The 23,314-nt window shown below is 39.3% G+C and overlaps 2 protein-coding genes across 6 annotated transcripts in view; one reads left to right on the top strand and one right to left on the bottom strand.

The window, feature by feature from the left end:
- The window catches only part of LOC129717644 (G2/mitotic-specific cyclin-B3-like), a 35,366-nt gene extending 27,245 nt beyond the window's left edge, over positions 1 to 8,121 (top strand). For all 5 annotated transcript variants that reach the window (XM_055667705.1, XM_055667704.1, XM_055667707.1 and 2 more), the window contains exons 3-6: positions 5,408 to 5,720; positions 5,774 to 6,565; positions 6,626 to 6,956; positions 7,025 to 8,121. In XM_055667705.1, coding sequence (XP_055523680.1) covers positions 5,408 to 5,720; positions 5,774 to 6,565; positions 6,626 to 6,956; positions 7,025 to 7,359 — 1,771 coding nt within the window. In that variant the 3' untranslated portion in view covers positions 7,360 to 8,121. The remainder of the gene's footprint in view (positions 1 to 5,407; positions 5,721 to 5,773; positions 6,566 to 6,625; positions 6,957 to 7,024) is intronic.
- On the bottom strand, positions 8,108 to 9,154 carry LOC129717646 (steroid receptor RNA activator 1-like). Its single transcript, XM_055667709.1, has 3 exons — positions 8,946 to 9,154; positions 8,399 to 8,887; positions 8,108 to 8,340 (listed from the first exon to the last, which is right to left on the bottom strand). Exons 1-3 carry the CDS (start codon positions 8,977 to 8,979, stop codon positions 8,174 to 8,176), a joined length of 690 nt encoding a protein of 229 aa, XP_055523684.1. The 5' UTR covers positions 8,980 to 9,154; the 3' UTR covers positions 8,108 to 8,173.
- Between the last annotated feature and the right edge of the window lie 14,160 nt (positions 9,155 to 23,314).

Here is a 23,314-nt window from a genome sequence, read left to right as displayed (position 1 = left end):
TTACGTCGGCGAAATTGCTCGCTATTCGGTTGGCAGTTGAACAGATCGAGACATCACAATGTGATTTACACAGATTCTAGATCAGCTTGCGCGATGCTATAAAACGCTCAACCGTCCGGCGGATTTTAAGTGACATTTTATAATTCTGCAGACGATGGAACGTGTCAGGTCACATTGGAATATTTGGTAACGAATTAGCTGGTGAAGCTCGGTATTGACTCGAAGATCGAAATGAGAAACAATATTATGCTACAATTTTTTGCTTTGCAACCATCATTCAACAACAAACCGTGGTATATTGGAGTAGATTTGAAAAGAGCGGAGAAAAACTAATAAATCGTCTGATGCCCGGTCACGATTTTTTCAAACTTTGGCTAATGCGTATGAAAATTGTACCTAGTAGATCCCAATTGTGAAGCATGCAAAATTCAAGAAACTGCCGAGCATTTCATAATGCATTGTCCGAGATACACGTCCCTACTGAAAACGCTGAAAACACGGTGTTGCTCTGCGAGGTAACTGATTTTGTAAACAAGGCGAAAATCTCACTGTGATCGATAACTGTTGCCGAGGTGGCCGAGGTTTTTTCTCTGTGTGGACTCATCACTGCACCTTGATCTTTTTCCGTGTTCGTAGCCTAGGTCTTTTCCGATTGATCCGTTCCGTATTTCTAAATTCGTTGTTCGTGGTTGAAGAAAGGTTTCGGTATGCTACCTTACCAGGGTCGCGATACCTACATCCTGCTGATGGGGATGCCATCTTAGGTGTAGCTGGCGGGATACAGCCTTTCATAATTCAGCCGCCCGCTCCGGGTCAGACGCTGTTGTACGCCGCCCCTATGGGGATACAGCCGCGTACGACCCCCTTCCCAGTCAGCGGACATGAAGCATGGACGCTGAAGGAAGCTGATCGACGAGTGCTCGGAGTTTTTGAGCGTAAAGTTTTGCGATCGATACTTGGCGGTAAACTAGAAGATGGAGTGTGGCGTAGACGCATGAATCACGAGTTGTACCAGGTATACAAACATGCTGATATAGTGAAGGTAATACAGCGGGGCAGGCTTCAGTGGGCTGGACATGTAGCCAGAATGCCTGACGAGAGAGCCGCCAAAACTATCTTCGGTAGAGAACCAGGAAGAGGCCGTCGGCTCCGTGGTAGACCTCGCACGCGGTGGATGTGCGCGGTGGAAGAAGATGCACGATCTGCTGATGTACGAGAAGACTGAAGAACGGCTGCCCAAGACAGAAGAAGCTAGACATCTCTAATTCGTTCGGCCCTAGACCGGTGAACGGTCCGTTAGCCAACAAAGTAAGGTAAAGTAAGGATTCATCACTGCGACCAGAGACATTTGATCTATTGTGATATTGTGTTTTCTGTACTCCGCGCTTCATATTATTGGCAGTACCACTATTGAAGTAAATGATACTCTTTTTCATTTATATCCATGCTTGTGTGAGAGTTTAACTTTTTCGTTTAAAGCTTACTGCTCTACCGTACCGAGCCTCTTTCTATCCTACCAATATCGCCAAGATACAATTCCCTGGAGTGAGACTACACCTGTCGTTCCTCTCTGCCAGGTTAATTCTAAGAGGGACTTATTATGTCAAGAGGAAGGAGTCTTATCGAAACCTCGTTTCCCCAGCCCAGACCGCGCCATAATTACAATTCCCTGAAGAGAACTATTTATACGTTACTCAAACCAGGTTTCTTATAAAAGGTACTTATTTTTTTTGTAAGGATGAAAGTCAGCAGGGGTAGTATAGAATTCCGCTTAGAGGAAGGGTATGTAATGGAGAGGCTGAGAATAAACCCATGTTAAAGTCCTTTGACAACCAAATGGCCTGCTTCTACTAAGATTCGAACCCACGACCACTCGCTTATCACAGCGGACTCTGTAACCGTGCGACTACAAAGCTCCCTAAAAAAAAAAAAACCAGGGGTTACACACTTGTACATTACATCAAGTGGGCCGAATCGTAACTATACTCGCCTGCTGAAGCAGGTTGGAAGACCCCGATCCAAATCTGCCCTTAGGACCGAGACGACTGTGATGAGCGCTGCATTCCAATATTGGGGGACTCGTTATCGACGCTAAAATTTGGAATAATATCAGGAACTCTGATGACGAGCCGAGAGATTGTCGATTTTTGAAGATCGTTGAACCGACAGAATCAGGGGACTTCCATTGAACCTAGTTACATGCGTCCCAATATAGCCAAATAAGGCACTAACTGAATATCGAAGATGATGGATCGGTCCCTGTGGTATCTACAAGCTGGATAGATGGATTCAGTGATTCGTTCGGGGTAATCTGTTGATGTCTCCATTGACTACGCAACTGTGAAGGAGTGATCGAGGGCTTCCAAAATATTAGCATGAGTACGTCCCGGAAACGTATCTGTGATTAACCCTTACTTTACTTTCCCAACCTTGATGTAGCCTTTGCTGTAAGTAAGAATTGTCTCAACTCTATTAGGTCCATGACTCGCCAGCTAAACAGTATGCTTAGGGACCATAGGCCGTCTTACACCTGAACCGAACTACCTTGCTTGTTATGCAGCTCTTGGACTCGTCTGCCGTTCTACATTCTTACGACATGCCCAGCCCACCTCAACCTGCCAATCTTAGCGGTGTGGAAGATAGATGACTTCACAATACGTGTCCAGAGCAATATTAAACAGTAGACACGAGAAGTCATACCCTTGCCTTAAACCTCTTCGGGTTTCGAAAGAGCCTGAGAGTGTCCCCGATACTCGAACCACACTTATAATTCGATCCATCGTCGCTTTGACCAACCGCGTTAGTTAGTCCGGAAATCCTGTGATTAACCCATCATATTACTACTCACTTTGTACAGAAAACCGTTAAGAAAAAAGATCGTAGAGATTCTATGCCGGATCCTGGATATGCGGTCTGTCTCAAAGTTCTCCACCTGTCTATAATGGACACTGCTAAATGATACGCCACACCACATTTTCTAACTTGCTACCGCGTATTAATCGCTCGAAGACTCCAAGCGCACGCTGATCTAGCCACGATTTCTGTCCGTAGTGTCCACCGGGAGTATCAGCGTCCAGTAGAGTGCATATCTGCAAGATAAACAAATTCATCAACCACTTCAAAAGTATCTCAATCAGGTTTGTTGAGTTGCACTGAATCGTACGCCTCTTTGAAGTCTATAAAAAGATCCTGCGTCTCCAAGTTGTGTTCTCGAAACTTGTCGAGGATCTGTCTCAACGTGAACAATAATTCCGTTATAGACCGTCTCGCTCGAATGCCGCACTGGTATTCATCACCGGATGCTTCCTTCCGCAACGGCCTCAGTCTATGGAATTGAGGTGGGCTATGCCTCGATCACTCTGTGTGAAGATAGGAAGTCATTCGTAGGGATTTAAACCTACTTGTCAGAAAAGGGGAAGTAAACTTACAACTAACTTAATTTCTAACTTATTGGCTATAAAGAGAGCTTATCGTAGCAATTGAGGATTGCAACGATTTTTGTCGAAAATTGTTAATAATTTTATTTGACATAGTTTCTAATGGTTCAACACCAGTAAGTCTATGTAATTCGAGTGTACCAAACCAAGGAGGAAGCTTCAAAATCATTTTCAGAATTTTATTCTGAATCCTTTGGAGCGTTTTCTTCCTTGTTGAACAGCAACTTGACCAGATCGGTACAGCATGAAGCATTGCTGGTCTAAAAATTTGTTTTTAAATCAAAAGTTTGTTCTTTAAACAAAGTTTAGAATTCCTGTTAATGAGAGGATATAAACATCTCGTATATTTGATGCACTTGGCTTGTATACTCTCAATGTGCTCTTTGAAAATAAGTTTTCTCTTCAAAGTCGTGAGAAATTATGCGGACTGCGTTGAGCTCCAGCAAGTGGTGAATATTTTCAGCCTATGGTGCTCTAGAAACCTTCTTTCTGTAAGCGTTCAGAAATGTAGTGTCATCTCCTTCTATCGGACAAGGAAGCCAATCTTATTTGATTATACTATGTCCGGTCAGCCTCTATCTAGAGTGACACAAATTCGAGACCTAGGAGTTATTTTGGATACTGCGCTATCTTTCAAACTGCACTACAACGAGATCATCGCTAAAGCTAATCGACAACTCGGATTCATGTTTAAGATAGCCAACGAGTTTCGTGATCCGTTTTGTCTCAGATCGCTGTATTTCTCTCTAGTGCGGTCTATCTTAGAATTCTGCTCCGTTGTATGGTGTCCATTCCACAACTCCTGGATTGCCAGAATTGAATCCGTACAACGTAAATTTGTACGATATGCGCTGAGATTCCTCCCTTGGCGCAATTCCTCAAATCTGCCAGCCTACACTGATCGCTGTCGGCTTTTAGGAATGCAAACTCTTGAGCAGAGACGATTCGAGGCGCAAGCTGTATTCATTGGTAAAGTTCTTTCAAATGAAATCGACGCCCCGGAAATCGTCGGCCACCTGGATATATATGCCCCTGAACGATCTCTCAGACCAAGATCCCTGTTGAACCTGCCTCAACGCAACGCACAATATGGTCAATTCGACCCAATACGCTTTATGTCGGCCAGCTTTAACACAGTAGCAGATGCGTTCGATTTTAATATAACTGGCACAGCTTTTAGAAATAGAATTCGCGTCAGGTAACCTTTTGTGATAGTTTATTGACATTAGTATTAAGTTTTTCATTAAGACACACACTCTGTCAGATGAATTTTAATAAATTATAACAATTTTAACAATTATAATTGCGACAGTCGAGTCTATGTCCTTCCAACCAGTCCTCAGACTGAGTGTATAATGTCGCTATCTCTGGATGCTCAGACGTATTTTCCTCGCTTCCTCGGTTTAAATATGTTGGACAATCTGGCGTGAATCTTGCCGCATGATGATCGACGGCCAACACTCTACAGACCGCACATCGAACGTTTGCATCGCGTTGGTCCATTAAACCATTGAGGTGCTCCCAGGTGTGCTCCCCAATGTTCAAATGTGCGTTATTGGCGGTGGAGGCTTCCAAACTCATCCAGTCCGGATTCAGTGTTCATATTTCCGATAAAGATCTTCATGACGCCTATGCGTTTAATTGCAGCTTGGCTGAAACAAAAAAAAGGGGTTTCCTTAACGAAATAGCAAATAGGACTAAGTGAATAATAACCCACGAAAAGCTGATTCTTTTATAAGTAACTTTCCTTAAATTGTATCATTCAAGTTGGATGCGGTGAAGATATACAATCGATGAGAAAAAACTGAAGTGAACCAAAGCCGTACTACCATCAGCTAACATCTGATAGCCCACATCTACTTATCTTGTTTTCAGTTGAAGTTCGTAAGACTGAAATTTGGTGGAAGACTAAAACTGCAGTTTTTGAATGTTATATTAATCTCGCTTTCCATTCTCGTTCCATTGCCCAGATCCAAAGCGACCAACAACCAAAATCACAACCCCGACGATCAGCAACAACCGGTGCCGCGTGGCAAGCGGAAAGCCGAAAACAGCCCACTGAAGAACGACCGAGGCATCAAGCGATCTGCTCTCGGCAATCTAACGAACGCCGTCGTGAACCAGGGAGAAAATGATGGCGATCTGAAAGTCGGTCTCAAGGGCTCAAATGCCCCGACTGGGGGTGCCACTACTCTCAGCAAGCAGGCTTCTCAGTTGATGCACCAACTGACGAATAACATCGTTAACAAAAAGACTACAGCCAGCAAGGCAACCGCCGGAAAGGTTTGTGTTTCTAATAATTCTTTCCTATAAATTGTACTTACATTTTGTTTTAGACTGAAGTGTTTACCAAGCCGGATCCGGATGGGCCAAAGACCCGTGCGGCTACAAAAATTCTAACACGTGCAGCAAGCCGTCAGCAGCTGAGCGTGAAGAAAAATGCCACCACTACTCGTACCACAAAAGGGCAAATATCCGTCGGTCACACTCTTAAATCGGAGCTTTCCGGTGTTGCCAAAACCATCATCAAAGCAGATGACTGTTACAAGGAGGAGAAGTTGCAAACTATTATCACCACAGCCAACGCGGCCGCTGGTCAGGTGATCAAGCCAAAGCGAAGAATTTCCAACGACTTCGAGAAGACTGATGAGAGTTTGTATGTGTCTGCCCTGGAGGATATCACTTCCAGCGGATCGCTACGATTGTCGGACAACTTCGGAAAAGCTCCCTCCCAGACGAACACTCCCAGTGAAGAAGTCATTACTATTAAGGATACACCGTCACCGGAGAAGCGGATACCGAAAGGAGTGGAAGATTACGATCAGGCGAACTGGAACGATGTCTTCCAGGTGTCCCACTATGCACATGAGATTTTTACCTATCAGAAGGAACGCGAGCAGCACTTTGTCATTCCGGACTACATGTCCAAGCAGCCGCATATCAACAAATGGATGCGAGCGCTGCTCGTCGACTGGATGGTGGAAATTCAGGAATCGTTCGAGCTTAACCACGAAACACTTTACCTGGCGGTGAAGATGGTTGATATTTACCTTTCGCGGGCCGAGATCCAGAAAGACTCACTGCAATTGCTCGGTGCTGCAGCTCTGTTTATCGCCGCCAAGTTTGATGTAAATCGAATTCGATTAGGATTGTGGTCTGATTTGAACTGACGGTTTTTTTTTTTGCAGGAACGAATCCCACCAACAGTGGACGATTTCCACTACATCTGTGACGGCGCGTACCAGCGGCGCGAAATGATTCTGATGGAGATGACCGTGTTCAAGGTTATTGGGTACGATTTGGGCATACCGTTATCCTACCGCTTCCTGCGGCGGTACGCTCGCGTCAACCGGATCGATATGCCGGTGCTGACGCTGGCTCGCTACATTCTCGAGTTCAGTCTGATGGATTACGCCGTCATACAGCAGCGGGATTCGAAGCTGGCCTGTGCGGCACTCTTCATTGCCATGAGGATGAACAATATGCCCGGCTGGAACAAGACGCTGGAGTTCTACTCTGGTAGGTTTTACGGTATGTTCTATCAGAGTATGATTTGCTAACATTTTTTTTTACTCCCGTCCCGGTAGGCTACAAGATCGAAGACTTCGCCGAGATTGCCATCCTGCTGAACAACATAATGACGAGCAAGCCGAAGGATTCGCTCAACACCGTTCGGCACAAGTACTCCCACGAGCTGTTCTTTGAGTCGGCCAAGAAGCCGTTCATCACCGATCTGAGCAAACTATTCGACACAACCGGCTATCAACTGCCGGTTTCGGGGAAAAAGACAACGACGACGACAGCCTCTTCCAACAGCGACCATAATGGTGCAACCCACAGTCAATCATCGACCGCTAGTTCACCAACCGTTACTTCCACCATGGCTTCACCCGCGGTGACGACAGCCACAACAACGGTATAAAATTGTCGTATCGATGCGTGCGTATGTGTGTGTGTTACGAGTCAACGCTTTTTACTCCGTTTTCTGATCGCCTGTAGCCAAAGCCAGGTTCGAAATGTTTAAATTGAAAATCTCTCTTCTTGAGCCACACTTTCCTTTATTTCAAGTTGTAGTTAGTCGAAACGAAATTCACTTACTGAACATATTTTAGGCGAGTGCGATCTTTAAAAGCAGCAAAAAAAAACTGAAAGTAGGACGCAACAAACGCCTCAGCAGAGGTGGTTTGATTTTTTCGTTTACTTTATTTCTATCGAAGATTTTTTATCCTATCTTGTGTTAGCTTTTGCAGCTTGCTGATTTTGATTTTTTTTATTGAAGTTAAGTTATCCTAAAAAACTCGAACGTCGTACCACAGCCGGTGTGGCTATGAGAAGTTGAAGAATTAAAAGTTTCCGCTGATCTCAAAATTCGAAACAAATTGTTAACAAATTTCCGATTGGATTGAATATTGAAATTAAATTAATTACAAGATTTTTAAAACTTAACTTGGGAGCTAGAATTATTTATTCACTAAGAAACCTAGGACTCGAATTTTCGACCAAAACTAAGCGGAGAAAATGTTCGATAAACCAAAAGACGATGACTTGTAAATATTGCTTGATTCAGTCTCGATCGAAGAGGCGCGTACCTCCCCGGGTGTACTATCCGAGTTTCCCCTCCCTGTCTGAAGCAAAGACTAAACCTTTTTAGGGCGTCAGTGAAATAAAAATTTTCGAAAAAATATAGAGCTTTATTCTTAGCGAAAGAAATGTATAAATTGGCTACATAATTAACTTTAGATAGGTTTCATAATTGTCTCTTCAGTTAGAACTTCGTCTGGTTTAGGCAGTGTCATCACCAGCTGTCTCAGGGCTGGTGCCCACTGAACGCAGTCTCGCCCGTGGTCCACCACTATCGAACGGTGGATTTCATTCGCTTCGGTTGCCTTGCAGTCCGTTAGTGCTAGCGAAGTTATAATCTGATAGTTTATAATTTTAAAAATAGTTTAAAAAAAGCTAACCTTGTGCAAATCGATACAATTTTTGTGCCAACGGCTGGCTGAGCTTCTCTTCCGTCCAGCTCCGTTCGATGGCAGACAATCGTTTCCGGATATCTGCTTGCTTCGGGGTTTCTAAATTCAGCACACACTTCTCCAAAGTTTCGCTAACGTACAGAAGCATTTCCGGCCCTGCCGGATACTCATTGCTATCCTGAGAACTGCACGTCTCCTGTGAGACCAAAGTTTGGCTGGCCCCTTTTGATTTGGGTGGTGTCCCTATGATGTGTTGAGGATTACTACTGGTGGACACCGGTGGTGGGGGCCCTGAAGCAGCGGGAATAAATTGTGGAAGCGAACTCTCCCCGGATGTTGGTGGAGGTGGAACACTGTTAGCGGTCGCCACGGGAAAGGCAACTCGCTTGTTCAGATTTAGCTTCGTAGGTTGGCCCGGACTAGCCACCGAGGGACTGTAGCCAAGCTTTGGGGGATCGTTCCAGCCTGGATCGTGGGCTACAAAATTTAAAAAAAAAATTTAAATGGTTTGATTTGCGTAATGAACTTTGCTTACATTTGGTTGCACTACGATAGTTTTCTCCACTCATATTTTTTATGTATGTAATGCGATTAACAACAAAGGAGCCGAAATCAAAAGTGAAAGTTTTACAGAAAATTAGAAATCAAAAACTTTACTAGAAATGAACAGGACCGTCATTTCTTTTCTGCAATGTTTTCGAATTTATGCCGCATCACACATAAACATTTCCTTCGGTACAGGCTAACGCTTGTTGTGTTATGTCCGTTATGCGTATTTATAGTCAGCGTAACGTCCGTAGACATTCTTTGCTTTCAAAGTACGTTGAATGATGTCATAGGTATGTTGAGTTTTATTTGTTGGAATAAATCGGGCAACAAAATATATGAACTGCTAAATATTTTTTCGCATAGATACAAGCACCTGATGAATTGATGGAATGCAATGAGAAAGTTTCCGTCAACATGATGAAATTATTATCAGTTGTTATTCAACTTTTGGTTCCTTGCTATGCAGTTCTAGTACGAGTGAGTCCTGTGATTATATCGTCAGTTTCGTGCAACAATGGCACAGCTCAAAATTGGTTGTTTAGCTATTCACGGATTTCCGATTTTTATATATCATTTGAAAGAGTGTAATTTTCTGAGCAAAACGTGATTTTTTAAAATTTTCTATCATTATTCTTCGATTTTTAAATGAAGAATAAAAATTCGCTCCAAAACGCTACAATGACAGTTTAAAGTTAAAAGTTTTCTTGAAAATGAAGACTAAAATTGACACTTATTTTTAAACACATTTTTCTCGAAACTCTGAATTGGGTTGTTTAACTATATCAGTTGTTTATGTCATCTGAAAGAACTGCATTTTCTAAGCAAAACGTGATTTCCAAAAAATTTCTATCGTTGTCCTTCGCTTTTTAAATCACAATTAAAAACTGCTCGAAATCTGCCTGAAATCGCTACAATGACAGTTCGCCCACATACCAACTGTCATTGTAGCGATTTAGAGCGAACTTTTATTCTTCATTTAAAAATCGAAGAATAATGATATAAAGTTTAAAAAAACACGTTTTGCTCAGAAAATTACACTCTTTTACACTCTTTTTCAAATTACACAAAAATACGTGAATAGCTAAACAACCCAATTAACAAAACTTTTAAAACTTAACAGTATTTGACATCTTTTGCCATAAAAAAACTCAAAAATGCTAAATTTTTAGTTGTGCCGGTGATGTACGAAATCGTCGATATATTGATTCGATATAATGATATCGTCCCCTCAATGCTACAACTAGATAACTCGAAATTAGTCGATTTTGAGTTTAGTATGGCATCATATTCATCGCGTCGAGCTCTATAACATGTCCAAAACTCGTTGAAATACGATTACAAGAATAAGTGTCAATTACGAAACTAGATACCCAACAAACAATTGGGCTGAATAAAACAGCTAATAATTTTTAAATAGCTGAATAAAGTCTGCATACAGATGAAACCGATTGCCACAACGCTCAGGTTGATTTATCAGCTGAATAAGCAAAAAATTCAGGTTAAAAAAAAACTTGTGAAATAATCCACGCCATTATTTAATTGTTGGCTGGTTACGCACTATTTCAATTTAAAAAATTAGACAACATCAATTAAACACTGAACAAACTGGTTGAATAAACGCTTCTTGATACTTTCCAAGAAACATTTTTTGGCTACATAAGCTTTTAACCAGTCGGTTTTGGAGAACTAAATCAGCTACTTGTTACATTCGGCTTCCTTGATAGCCTAACAAGGGCTTAATAAGAAAAAACTCAGCCATTTGAACAAATTTTATACATACTGATCGATTCTGTAGAAGCAATTATTCGTTCTTTATATAGCTTGTAGAAAAACTCTTTTACAGCCAACAGTAGCTGGCTTATAGTCGAAATAAGTGCCTATATGACAAATCCATGGCTAAAATTGTATACTCTGTCGTTCTAAAAAAGTGCTTCTGCAGCATTATTACAGCTACGATAAATATAATTCAAAATATATATTCGTCTTAATTAGACATTTTTTTATTGTTCAGGTGATTCGTTTTTTTTTTCACTTTGTGTGTATTTTCTATCGTTTATTTTTATATTACTGTTAGTGAAAAAAACTTTGATATCCAATTACTTCACTGCCGGTCTCGAATCTCGAACTCATGCTTATGAAGTTGCTGATAGAACGCATTGTCGATTCGCCTATCTTGACATACTTGCATACTAGGGTGCCAATCATCGTATGGAAAAAGGTGACCAGAAAATTAAAAAAAAAAACCCTATACAAAATGTTCACCTGCTCGAAAAAACACTCTGTGCAAAATTTCAGCTCAATCGGACTTAAAATGGGGTGGCGCAAAGCGGTTGAAGTTTGGCCTTTTTGAAAACCTTAAAATCACCTAAGAGTACGTGAAATTTCGGTTTTCGATTTTTTTTTTGATGCCAAATGACTTAAAAATGCATGAAACGTCGAGAATTGGTGTCATATGACAAAATTTTTTTTTGCAAAAATCTGCTCTCTGGGACTTAGTCGTTTTTTCAATTGTGGAAGGCGGAGTTCAAAATGTTCAGAGTTTATCTTTTGGAATTGATCACTAGTCTCTTGAAATAGCTTGTATAATGATATACATTGGTGCTTATTACGGGAGTCACTTCACGGTGAAATCAGAGTGAAGTGAACAAAAGCCTATTACGGGACTCACGTAAGTGAGAAAAACGTCGCGAAGTGACATCTGCCGTGGAATCTGGGTTATTATGAGTGTCATATCAGTGAAGTGAGAACGGAAAAAGCGACGTTTCACGTGGAATTGTTTCACGACCATTTTGAACGGTGAAATGATTCCACGAAGCTGCCATAAGTCTTAAAGTTGATTGATTTGTGATCTAATGGTAAATATTGGATTTATTCTTCAGTAACGAAGCGAATCAGAGTTTGATCCGTGCCATAAAGCGGTCAATTTTTCATTTTTTTGCCCGATGAAAAAAATGCAAAATAGTTCAGGAAATTTTCGATACCGAAAAAACCTTTTTTTTTTATGCCGAATGACTTAGAAATGCAGAACATGTCAAGATCTGGTGTTATCTAAAAAAACGACTTTCTGGGACTTAGACATTTTCGAGCTGGGAAACAATCTCATTTCACTTGTCCTGTTCTCAATTTCACTTCACTGTCAATCTCACTGCACGGAGGTGATTTTTGTCACCTCACTTGAGGTGGAATCGGGAATAGGTCTAAAAAAGTGAAGTGAGCGTGAGGGTGAAATATATTTCACCGTGAAGTGACTCCCGTAATAAGCACCATTATAACTAGCATCGAATACATTATGTTTCATTAGGGTGGTTCATTTATTCGACATAGGGTGGTTCATAATATTGTGTGAAAATGAGTATAAAATGAAAAAAAAAATCACTTTTCACTGAATACCAATAGAAAAATTCCTGAAAATATAATGTAAAATGGCAAGATATTACAAAACAAATTGACAAAATATATCAAAAAACTACTCTGTGCAAAAAAAAAATTATCTCAACCAAAATTAAGATTGTGTCTCGCGGAAAATGTTGAATGCTTTCATGTCATTTGCAAAATCACACACGCGAGGTACATGGACTTTGAATATTTGAAAAATGTTTTCGATTCCAAGTGTCTTAAAAGTACATGAAACGGTGGAAACTGATGGAATATGTTTTATTTTATTTTGTTTAAAAAATCTACTCTCTAAGACACTTGTACTTGTTCTTTCGAATGTTGTACCAGACAGTTTATTCGTTTTATTTACCACAATAATTTCCTTTGCCAACACTTGATTGAACACACAGTGTTCTGGCTTATATAATCGGACAAAAGACTGTATCGATGTTATTCAGTGATAATGAGAGTATAGGGATCTCAACCAGATACGCAACACAATTGACTCGTTGTTTCTGGGTTTGCGACGTTTTGACAGTTCGACCGTAAATTTTCTGTCAAGTTTACATCATCAGAACATGAACGTGCCCATTGGCTGAAACTTTGCATATACGTTTTTATAGGAAAATAATGCCGTTTTGTGCTATTGATATTTTGAAACACAACTCATTTTTGAAAAGCTATTGGAAAATGCTATTTCGGATAGGTTTTGATGATTACAAATATTTTAGAGCCAACACGGTTCGTTTGAGCGGTGTGACGTCTTCGGCAAAGTTGTAGATAATAGTTTTGTTTAAAAAAAAATACACTCTGAAAACAAATTATCAAATTCTTGAAAAAAAAAATAAAAGAAAATTATAAATGTATTATCCAAAACAGCCCATTTAAAAAAAAATATTTTTTTTTATAAAAACTGCGAAAATTAACAACGAAACCGGCCATGGAGAAATCAGAAAAAAGTTACGTTTTTTTTCACAGGGTACATTTTTTTTGGAAGAACAAAGTTATTATTTACAACTTTACACTATGCCAATCAAATAAACCGTTTTGACTGTAGAAATATTCTTAATTCCTCATAGAGCTCTATTGGAAATTAAAAATATGTCTACAGTCGAAACGGCATAGTGTCTTCCGCAAAGTTATAGATGATATTTTGTTCTTCCGAAAAAGAATATGCCTTTAAAAAAAAAAATTATCGTAGGTTTTATTAAAAAAATCAAGTTTTTAAAAAATGAGCCCTTCTGAATAAATAATTTTTAATTTTTCTTCTAACTTTATTTTTTGAATAAATAATTTTTTTAGTGTAATTTTTTTGAAAAGACAGAATTATTATCTCAACTTTGTCGAAGACGTCACACCAATCAAACGAACCGAAGTGCTTTTTCTTTATTTTATACTCATATTTCACAATATTATGAACCACCCTATGCCGAATAAATGAACCACCCTAATGAAACATAATGTATTCGATGCTAGTTGTAGTGTATATCATTAAACAAGCTATTTCGATAGACTAGTGATCAATTTCAAAAGATAAATTCTGAACATTTTGAACTCCGCCTTCCACAATTGAAAAAACGACTAAGTCCCAGAGAGCAGATTTTTGCAAAAAAAAAAAAATTTCAGATGACACCAATTCTCGACGTTTCATGCATTTTTAAGTCATTTGGCATCAAAAAAAAAATCTCGAAAACCGAAATTTCTCGTACCCTTGGGTGATTTTAAGGTTTTCAAAAAGGCCAAACTTCAATTGCTTTGCGCCACCTTATTTTAAATCCGATTGAGCTGAAATTTTGCACAGGGTGTTTTTTCGAGCAGGTGAACATTTTGTATAGGTTTTTTTCGAAATTCGAGATGACCATTTTGGCACCCTAGTATGTATGGATTACTATTACACGTGCACGCTATAGCGGGCGTTTATTGAAGATTTAGTATTTTCTCGTTTATTCTCGTTTATCATAATTAAAGCAGTTAATATATTTTCCTGTCACTCGCCAAAACCTTAATAACAACTACGCAAAAAGCGTGTAATTGCGTTCTTGCTTTTTTGAGTTATCGAAGTAAACGTAATTTCCTAAAATACATGAAGTTATATGCTGGGCTGAAGCTAAAATTTTTCTGAAGTGAAAAACGAGTTTGAAAATTTGACCTATTTTGCTGATGACGTTTCAAATACCGTTTTAAATGGCTCAGATTTTAAGAAACGCATCCATATCATTTTCAGCCTGTTATAGCAACAAAAAAAAAACAACAAAGAGCCGAGCTATTTAATATTAGCACAAAACACACTTGTTTCACGTTGAGATATCCAAGAATTATTTTTTGGCTAAATAAGCGCTTTTATAACTAATATTATTCAGCTGACGGCTGAACATAGACCGATTAATGTATTTTTATGCGTTTTATCAGCTTTTAATCAGTTTTGAAGAACTGAAGAACTAAATCAGCTACTTGTCACATTCGACTCCCTAAATTGCCGAACAAGGGCTTAATAAGAAATAACTCAGCCATTTAAACAACTTTATACATGCTGAACGATTCTGTAGAAGCGATTATTCATTCTTTGTACAGTTTGTAAAAAAACTCTTCTACAGCCAACAGTAGCTGGCTTATAGTTTAAATAAGCGCCTATATGACAATCCAATGGCTAAAATTGTACATTCTGTCCATCTGAAAAAGTGCTTTTTCAGCTTTATTACAGCTACGATAAAAATAATTCAAAATATATATTCGTCTTAATTAGTCTTTTTTTTTACTGTTTAGGCGATTTGAACATATCTAAAACTTTCGATTTTTTGCACTTTGTGTGTATTTTTTATCGTTTATTTTTATATTATTGTTAGTGAAATTACCTTTTTAGTATCCAATTACTTTACTGCCAGTCTCAAATCTCGAACTCATGCTCATGAGGTTGCTGGTAAAACGCGTTGCCAATTCGTCTATCTTGACATACATGCGTACGTATCAATTTAACCCGTACATCTATTTCCAGTTTATTTCATGAACAATTTTACATTGGCTGTATATATACTAAATTGTAGCTAAACAAGCGATTCAGTATTTGTATCATATTACTTAAACATGATAGAACACATTTTGTCAAAGTGACGGCCCTCTCTAATTAGTCGATTGTATACAAGGCACTGTTGAATTTTAATATTAGTGGGTGTGGCTAGCCGTGCTGCAAAAACTATCATTAGTTTTAGTTTGCACTGTGGATAAAATAGCGATAATTTCTACACTTTACGGATATGATACAAATGCTGAAACGCTTGTTCAGCTACAATTCAGTATATATACAGCCAGTGTAAAACTGTTTATAAAATAAACTGGAAATATATGTACTGGTTAAATCGATATGTATGCTACATACGAACGAATGAGAGATTTAATTTGATAGCGTGCGCTTTTATAGGTGACCTATATTTGCCATCACCCGCTTTCTGCAGCTCCAGAAAGAATCGTCCGCTTTGCTGGTCAACGCACGAATAAGAAATACAACTCGGTGGCGTGGGAATGATACCGGTAGAGTTTTGGAATGTAAAGGATGCGGTAATTTTTTTCTTAAATTCATCTTTATTTTAGTTTTGTTGGAATCTAGTTTCTGCCAATACATTTTAATTTATGTGATATAATTTTACTTTTCAACTTTTTTCTTTTTTTTTTTGCTTATACATTTTGGAAAATTTGATCATACAGACATATTAGTTTTGTAATACAGATTTTAGCGGTTTCTACGGAATTTATTTCAATTTAAATTATATACATCCTAACCTAATATTGGCTTTTTAAACCTAGTAAAGTTGTCGGATTAAGTCCGAATCGGAAGTGGTACATTTTTCTATTAGCTTTACATTAATTTTACAGAAGTGCTTTGGAAGCAGGTCCGGGCCGGTAGTTTCATGGATCGATGAGAGTCTAATATCATGCGTAGAGTTTTGTTCTGGAAAGTTTGCAACTTCTTCAAGTGGGTTGCAGCAAAGGTTCCCAGATCGGAGATGCATAGCCAATAACAGAGCAGATAATTTGCTTGTATGTTGTTAGTTTGTTCATTCTGGATAATGTAGATTTGGGGTTCAATAGGCATATACTGTATGATTTATTTTACCAGTATCAAGCATTTGTTCTGAGTTTTCTCGACATGTTGTCGAAAAAGAAGCTTGGAGTCTAACAGTAGACCCAGATAGACTGCCTCAGATGTTCAGTCAATTTTTGAGCCGGCCAATTTTAGTTTACAATTTTCAGTTAAATTCAATCTGTAAGTCTACCGGTGTTTGAAGATGATGGCTTGAGTTTTCTGAAGGTTGGTGCGAACTTTCCATTTGGTCATGTAGTCCACGTAGATTTCCAAACAACGTTGCAATCTGCTTCGAAGTTCTGAAGGCTTTCTACCTTTGACTAGGATTGCTGTATCATCTGCGAATAGTGATAGAGATCCTACCGGAAGAATCAGAATGTCCGTCGTATATATATTGTATAATATGGGGCCGAGCAGACTGCCTTGAGGTACACCAGCTGGGATACAAGAAGCTGCGGACAGGTCATCATTTAGTGAAACTTGGAATGACCTTTGATGGAGATAGTTCTGTATTATTTTTGTGAGGTAGTCAGGAACGCCGAAATTACACAGTTTTAACACTAAACCCTCATGCCAGACGTTGTTAAAGGCCTTTTTAACATCTAGAAGCGCCATGGCTGTGAACTTGGACACTTCTTTGTTTCTGTTGATGATCTTTTTAACTCTCAGCAGCTGGTGAGTTCTAGCGTGGCCTTTCCTGAAGCCAAATTGCTCAGAAAGAAAGATGTTACTATCCTCAATGACTACTAACAGGCGATCAAGTAGGAGCCTCTTGAATACCTTGCTTAGTGATGATAGCAGGCTAATAGACCTATAGCTAGCAGGCGATGTGGGATCTTGGTCTGGCTTAAGGATGGGTATGACTTTGGAACTTTTCCACCTTAGTGGGAAATAATGTAAACCCAAACACTTGTTAAAAATTTTAGTCAATAAGGATAGTGTTCTATCACTCAACTTTTTAGGAATAGGGTTGAAGATACCATGAAATCCCGGAGCTTTCATATTTTTCGTGCACTCAATGGCTGAGCGAACTTAATTTATGATTATGCTCAATAACGTGGTCTTTTTGGTCAGATTTCCAGTTCTTTGAAACTGACGGAGGAATATGTTTCTAAGGTAGATTGAATATTTGGTATGGTGATCGAGTTCGATTAACTTACCCCTAACAGTCAGCTTCATCAATGCCACGGTATCAATCGCAGCGTCTATGTCGTCAGTAGAAATAAGCTGGCGTTCATCGTTGTTAAACGAGTCCAATATCTGCTGAAAAGTTGCCCAGTTCACTCGATGAAAGTCTTTTCGCTGATTTATCGGCACAGCCTTAGCATTATCGAGGGTAGATGATATTCCTGTTGGAGGTAGAAAAGTTGGCTCGTCTGGAAAGTGAACATTGTAGTATCCAAGCTGCACATCATAAAATAGCAGTTTTCCGTTAATATTTCGATGGTTATTCCGCCAAAGCTCATGTTTGACATTCAGATCGCCACCAATGATGCATTTGTTTTGATTACGTGTCAATTTAGCTATGTAATACTTAAATTTTCTCGATTCAAAATTGCTAACAAAACACTGATGAGGGCAGTAAACGGCATAAATTTCCAGCTTTCCTGATGATGTAACTACCTCTACTCCCACAACTTCGATGATGGTTGAATGCGGGTGGGAAAGAACAACAAACTCTATACCCTTCTTGATCCTGAAGGCTACTCCTCCACCACGAGAGCGGGACCGATCCAGCCGTACCGTCAAGTAGTCGGGAACCGAGAAGGAAATATCAGGCGAGGGATGCGTTTCTGTCAAGATTGGTTCGTATTTGATAACCAAGGTTCTTGGTTACCTGCTTGAGGTACTCCTGGAGAAGTGGATGAATGCGGCTGGGACCAGTGGTGGAAATTCAGCTGGAACAAATAATGGAGTTTTCCCCGTCCTTTTTCCTGGTTGCTTACGTGTAGATGCCTGCTTACGTTTCAAAATTTTAATCCCTGTTTCAGTTATTCAAAATGGTTTTATTCACCTTCTTTGATTCAAATTAGATTTAATCGGGGAGACCGTCTGTGCATATTCGTCCGCAAAACGCAGATTCTCGGAATCAGTAAATATACTATACATTTGTTCACTGTAAATAAATGGCACGATTACTTCAAGTGCTTTTGCACTTGTGATTTAGTGTTGATTTCACAATGATTAACACTTTCCAACGAAATGATCTTGCGTTGAAAACTATTCAATGGAAATCACCATCATATTATAATGAATATCTCTTGTATTTGCACCACTGTTTAAATCAATTGAATTACAGCTGCAATTCCAATTGACAAACGTCAAAAACATAAAACGAAACAAACATAGTGAGCGCAAGCAGCACATTTTCCCCACAGAATAACAATTTGTTTGAAAGTACGTTTTATTGAACCTTTGATATTAAAACAACTATAAAACAATTCTTTTACAGATCCTGAAATCGATTGCACCGACACGGTGACAGAGATCATTTTGTATTTAAATTGAAAATCTAAAATAAAATAAAATTGAAAAATATAAAATAAACAGAAATCTTTGAATTTATTGTGATTAGCTGATAACATCCAAATGACCGACATTCCGTATCTCGAACATAGGCATATCAAAAAAGATGAATTTAATAACAGAAAATCAAATGGTTTGCTGTTGATTTCATCGTTTTTTGCATTAATATGTTTCGAAGAATTTTCCTTTCACTTTGAAATGTTAGGCAAGTAGTACGAATTCAACAGCAAATCACTTCAGTTTGACGTGAAATTTTTTTACAGTGAAGTTTGTGCAGATTCATAAATTTTCGAGCAGTTGCAAACATTTTCAAACACATCTGGCAGTTCTGGATTTAAAGCAAACCTCGGTTACTATGGTAACGCATGTGTGATGCACATGTAAAACTACGTCGAGGCACCCCTCGTTTACCGTTTTTTGAATATTCGAAGTTTTTTCCCCTTTTTTTGAGGGGGCATAAAAAGTAACGCCACGCCGTACGGCCGACATTCAAATGTGAAACGTTGCACGAGATAGTTAATAGTTAATAGTGTTAAAGAGTAGTTTTATTTTAGTAAGAGTAAAAGTGTTGAGTTAAGGATTAAATAAACGTTGCACGCGATGGCCGACACGGATTGCCAGTCGGTCGACGATGCCAGCAGCTGCGATCTGCTGGCATCTAACAGTTCCGGTAAGCAAAGCTAACGCGCTGCCATTTTTGGTTATGTAACAATTTTTTTCATCGGTTTTCAGTTGCCGAGACGGATTTGTCGACGCTTACTAGTGAGAGTTTTTCTGCCGAAGAAAAACGTTCCGCGACGTTTCCGCGTATTCTAGATGTTTCGGTTCCAAAAATTTACCGTAGTGATTATCCGGTTACACAGATTAATGGCTGCCGGCAGTACGGACCACCGAGATCGTGGATCGGGTCGAGTCCCGGCTTCGGTTGTGAAGTGTATGTTAAGCGCATTCCGCCGGAATTCACCGAAGCGGAATTGGTTCCGGTATTCGAGCGTTTCGGTCAGATTTATGAAATGCGCTTGATGATGGACTATAATAACCAAAACCGGCGTTACTGTTTTGTTCGATACACCACCGAAGAGGATGCTAAAGTGGCCATCGAAGTGCTGAACCACTGTTTCGTCAAGGGCAGCCAGGTGTTGGAAGTGCAAAAGTCTTTCGAGAAATGTCGCCTGTTTGTGGGCAATCTCCCAAAGGATCTCGACCGAAAGACCATTGAAATCGCTTTTCGCTCACTCTTTCCGGAAATGTCCAGATTTGTGATGCACAACCGGATTTCCGATGGGGATAAAAACCGCGGATTCGCTTTTATGGACTTTCCGGACCATGCTGCCGCTTTGCGAGCTAAAAAACAAACCACTCCCGGGTGCATGAAGATTTGGGATCGGGATATAAAAATTGTTTGGGCGAATCCGCAAAAGTCGCTGGATCATTCGGGGGTAGACGACGTGAAGACGCTGTTCGTACGTAATATTGATCTAAAAGTTACCACCAAAGACCTGTACGCCCTTTTCACTCGGATGGTACCCCGTAGCGACATCATCAAGATTTCTCGAGTGCGAGAATTTGCGTTTGTAGAGTTTGCTCGTCGAGAACAAGCGGAAATAGTGATGCATGCTGTTCAGGGTTATGCGCTGAATATGTTCCAGCTGGACATCGAGTGGGCTATGCCCCCGCTAAGGTAAGATCGTTATGAAATATGTTTCTATGTTGTGATAAACATCACTGATCTACAAAATATGTAACTCCTAGACCAACCCGCAGGAATTCGTTCCATAATATGAAGAATTACGACTTCAATGCACTGCTTAAAACCAAGTGCATTGCTAACGGTTGGGACCCTCCGATTATCGTGTATGGGCGTGTGTTCCAGCTCAGCTGCCTGCAGTACGCTGCGATTATTATGCGCCAAAAGGAAAAGGTGCATGTCTATTTTGTTGAGATTTATACCACTGGTTTGTCCGATGTTCAAAGCCGCATATGCGAGACTATCATTTCGATAATGTTGGAAACTGGTAGCCTTCCGGAGCCTTACCTTCTCATGACGATTAAGCAAGACTTAATGACGATTGGTGAGTTTTGCAATGCTTTCTATGATACTTGTTTTAATTCATGATTTTTTCCCATAGTTGGATCAATTTCATCGCTATCCAATCCAACCCTCCACTTGGCCCGAGAAGTAGACGAGTCGATTGTGCTCTTTTGGAACGAAATTGTAGACATTTGTGAAGCAGTTGACCAGCTTGTTCGGTTCAGTTTTGATGATCTGTACACAATGTACTGTAATGAGTTCGATTTTCTACTGCTCTTCCCCTATTTGGAATCGATTATGCTCAACGATCGTATTCTTGGATGCCTTCACCCATCGTACCGTAACCGGCCACCACTGAATTCGAAGCTGGACAACCGGGAGATTATTTTGGTTCTGTGCGATCAGCTCACACTGACCAATTACAATTTCACTAAAAAAGAAACGTACATAGCAGAGCCACTTGCGACGTTTAAAGCAAACGGAAAAAGTACCTTCAGGTGCAAGGTGGCACCCATGTTTCCGTCGAATATCGTTCAGGCCTGCTTCGGACGCGGGCTGAATATAAATGCAGTGTATTTTGGTGTGAATCCTTACGCATTCGCAGAAGTTCCGGACGGATTACGCATGTGCATGGCTAAACCGGAAAGGCAGCCCACAGCTGTTGAAAATTGGTATCGCTACAATGACCAGCAGCATCCAGCAAGGTTAGTGCTCGTTCTATTATTATTTATACACATTTTTAAATACGGCGGGGCAATAACTTCTGTGGGGCCTAGAAGACCATTGATTTCTATTTGCGATAGCAAATTCAAAGGAATATGTAATGTGGGAATTTACCACTAGCGCCTAATAGACGCAAGAAGGCCATACTAATTTTATTTTTGACTCCAAAAGTAGGCAGGAGTTGTGAAAGTTAATAAATTTTTAACAACAACTTTTTACCCGTTAACACACAAGTTCATTAGCAGACAGTATGTGCAGTAGGGAAAGCGAAACATAAGCGAACTGGAAATATGATACAGATTTGGAAAAATATACCGCATCCCGCATACAGTATTACCCGGAACATTTGATTAAATTTATCTTGCAAAAAAGTATACCTATGTCCGACCTTACAAATAACCCTCATATTTTGTAACCATGTTCAAATTACAAATTACATAAATCAAATGAGATGCCGCAATTTTGAAAACCCCCTCAACGCTTATTCTTGTTTTTCGACAAATCAAGAAGTATTTTTTATAGCCAAACTAGATGTGCAGATTTTAATTCTAGTGTGTGGGATGAGTCCAAAAAAATTTAACTGAAACTGACATGTAATTTGAACTAGGTAAAAGCCGTAAAAGCATTATGAGGTAAAACCATTCTCTAAAATGGACATTCTCGTACCAAGCCAACTGTTGAGCGCTTCGAGTGGTGTAGTCCAGAAAGCGGTGGAAAACAATCACGAATAAGAGCAACTCAAATAGTTTTGTCACAAGTGTATGCTGTTTGTCTAAATGACAACAGTTGCACATATTTTCTACAATTTGTGTTAATTCAGTACAAATCCTCTAGATTCATGCATTCTCGTTTTTCCGCAGATTTCAGAGTAAATATTTGCAGACTTGTCCAATCAAAGGTCAATTTTTTTAATTATCAAACTTTGCCTTTGGTCACTCATATCACTTTATGTTGTTCTCGTATACAAATTGAATATTTTACCATGGTACTTTTTTCTATATGTTGATGTATAGCAAAATAATAGGAACACATTTTAAATAGAACACAAAGAAACAGCTAGAAAATGTAGGTTTGCCAATATGAACTCGAACGTGGAGTAAATTTTTAGGCTGTTGATATTAGTTTTATGTCTCTTTCACAAGTTTTCTCTTTCGTTTGTTCTTTTTTTTTATTAAATGTCCGTTACGGAAACTTTTTTTTCCAAATTTTCCGGTTTTTGTCAGTCTTGATTTTGGTTCTGTTCTATCTGGTTTTTATTCCGTTTGAATAATTCAGATTTTTGTAAAACTTTTCTGTTGTGTTTTAATTGTAAATTATTTGTTTCTTTTTTACTTGTTATTTTTATCTGCTTAATTTTGATGTTTTGTTCTTTTGATTTTTTTTTGTTTTTTCGGTTTTTTTCGCATATCAATAATGCGGATACAGTTTTAACAGAAAACTTGAAACCATCTAGAAAACTGAGGGTTTAAATAAACTCGGTTATCAAATTTGATGTTCGAAAATTTTCCGTAAAAGTTGTTTCGCATAGTTTGAAAAGCTGTTAGACAATTTACACTAAAGACGCTTTTAGCGCAGGAAATACATAGCGCTTATCACGAAAACTCGGACTCCGCGTAAATTC

The sequence above is a fragment of the Wyeomyia smithii genome, chromosome 1, assembly GCF_029784165.1.
Source record: "Wyeomyia smithii strain HCP4-BCI-WySm-NY-G18 chromosome 1, ASM2978416v1, whole genome shotgun sequence".
NCBI classification, from domain to species: domain Eukaryota; kingdom Metazoa; phylum Arthropoda; class Insecta; order Diptera; family Culicidae; genus Wyeomyia; species Wyeomyia smithii.
The sequence above is the reverse complement of the archived record's forward strand: the minus strand, read 5'-3'. Positions and strand labels throughout refer to the sequence as shown.

Excerpts from the sequence above, each read along its gene's own strand:
- LOC129717646 (XM_055667709.1), bottom strand. The coding sequence starts at position 8,979 with ATGAGTGGAGAAAACTATCGTAGTGCAACCAAAT. Across the intron at positions 8,888-8,945 it reads CTATCGTAGTGCAACCAAAT|CCCACGATCCAGGCTGGAAC; the intron begins GTAAGCAAAGTT and ends TAAATTTTGTAG. Across the intron at positions 8,341-8,398 it reads ATTGTATCGATTTGCACAAG|CACTAACGGACTGCAAGGCA; the intron begins GTTAGCTTTTTT and ends TAACTTCGCTAG.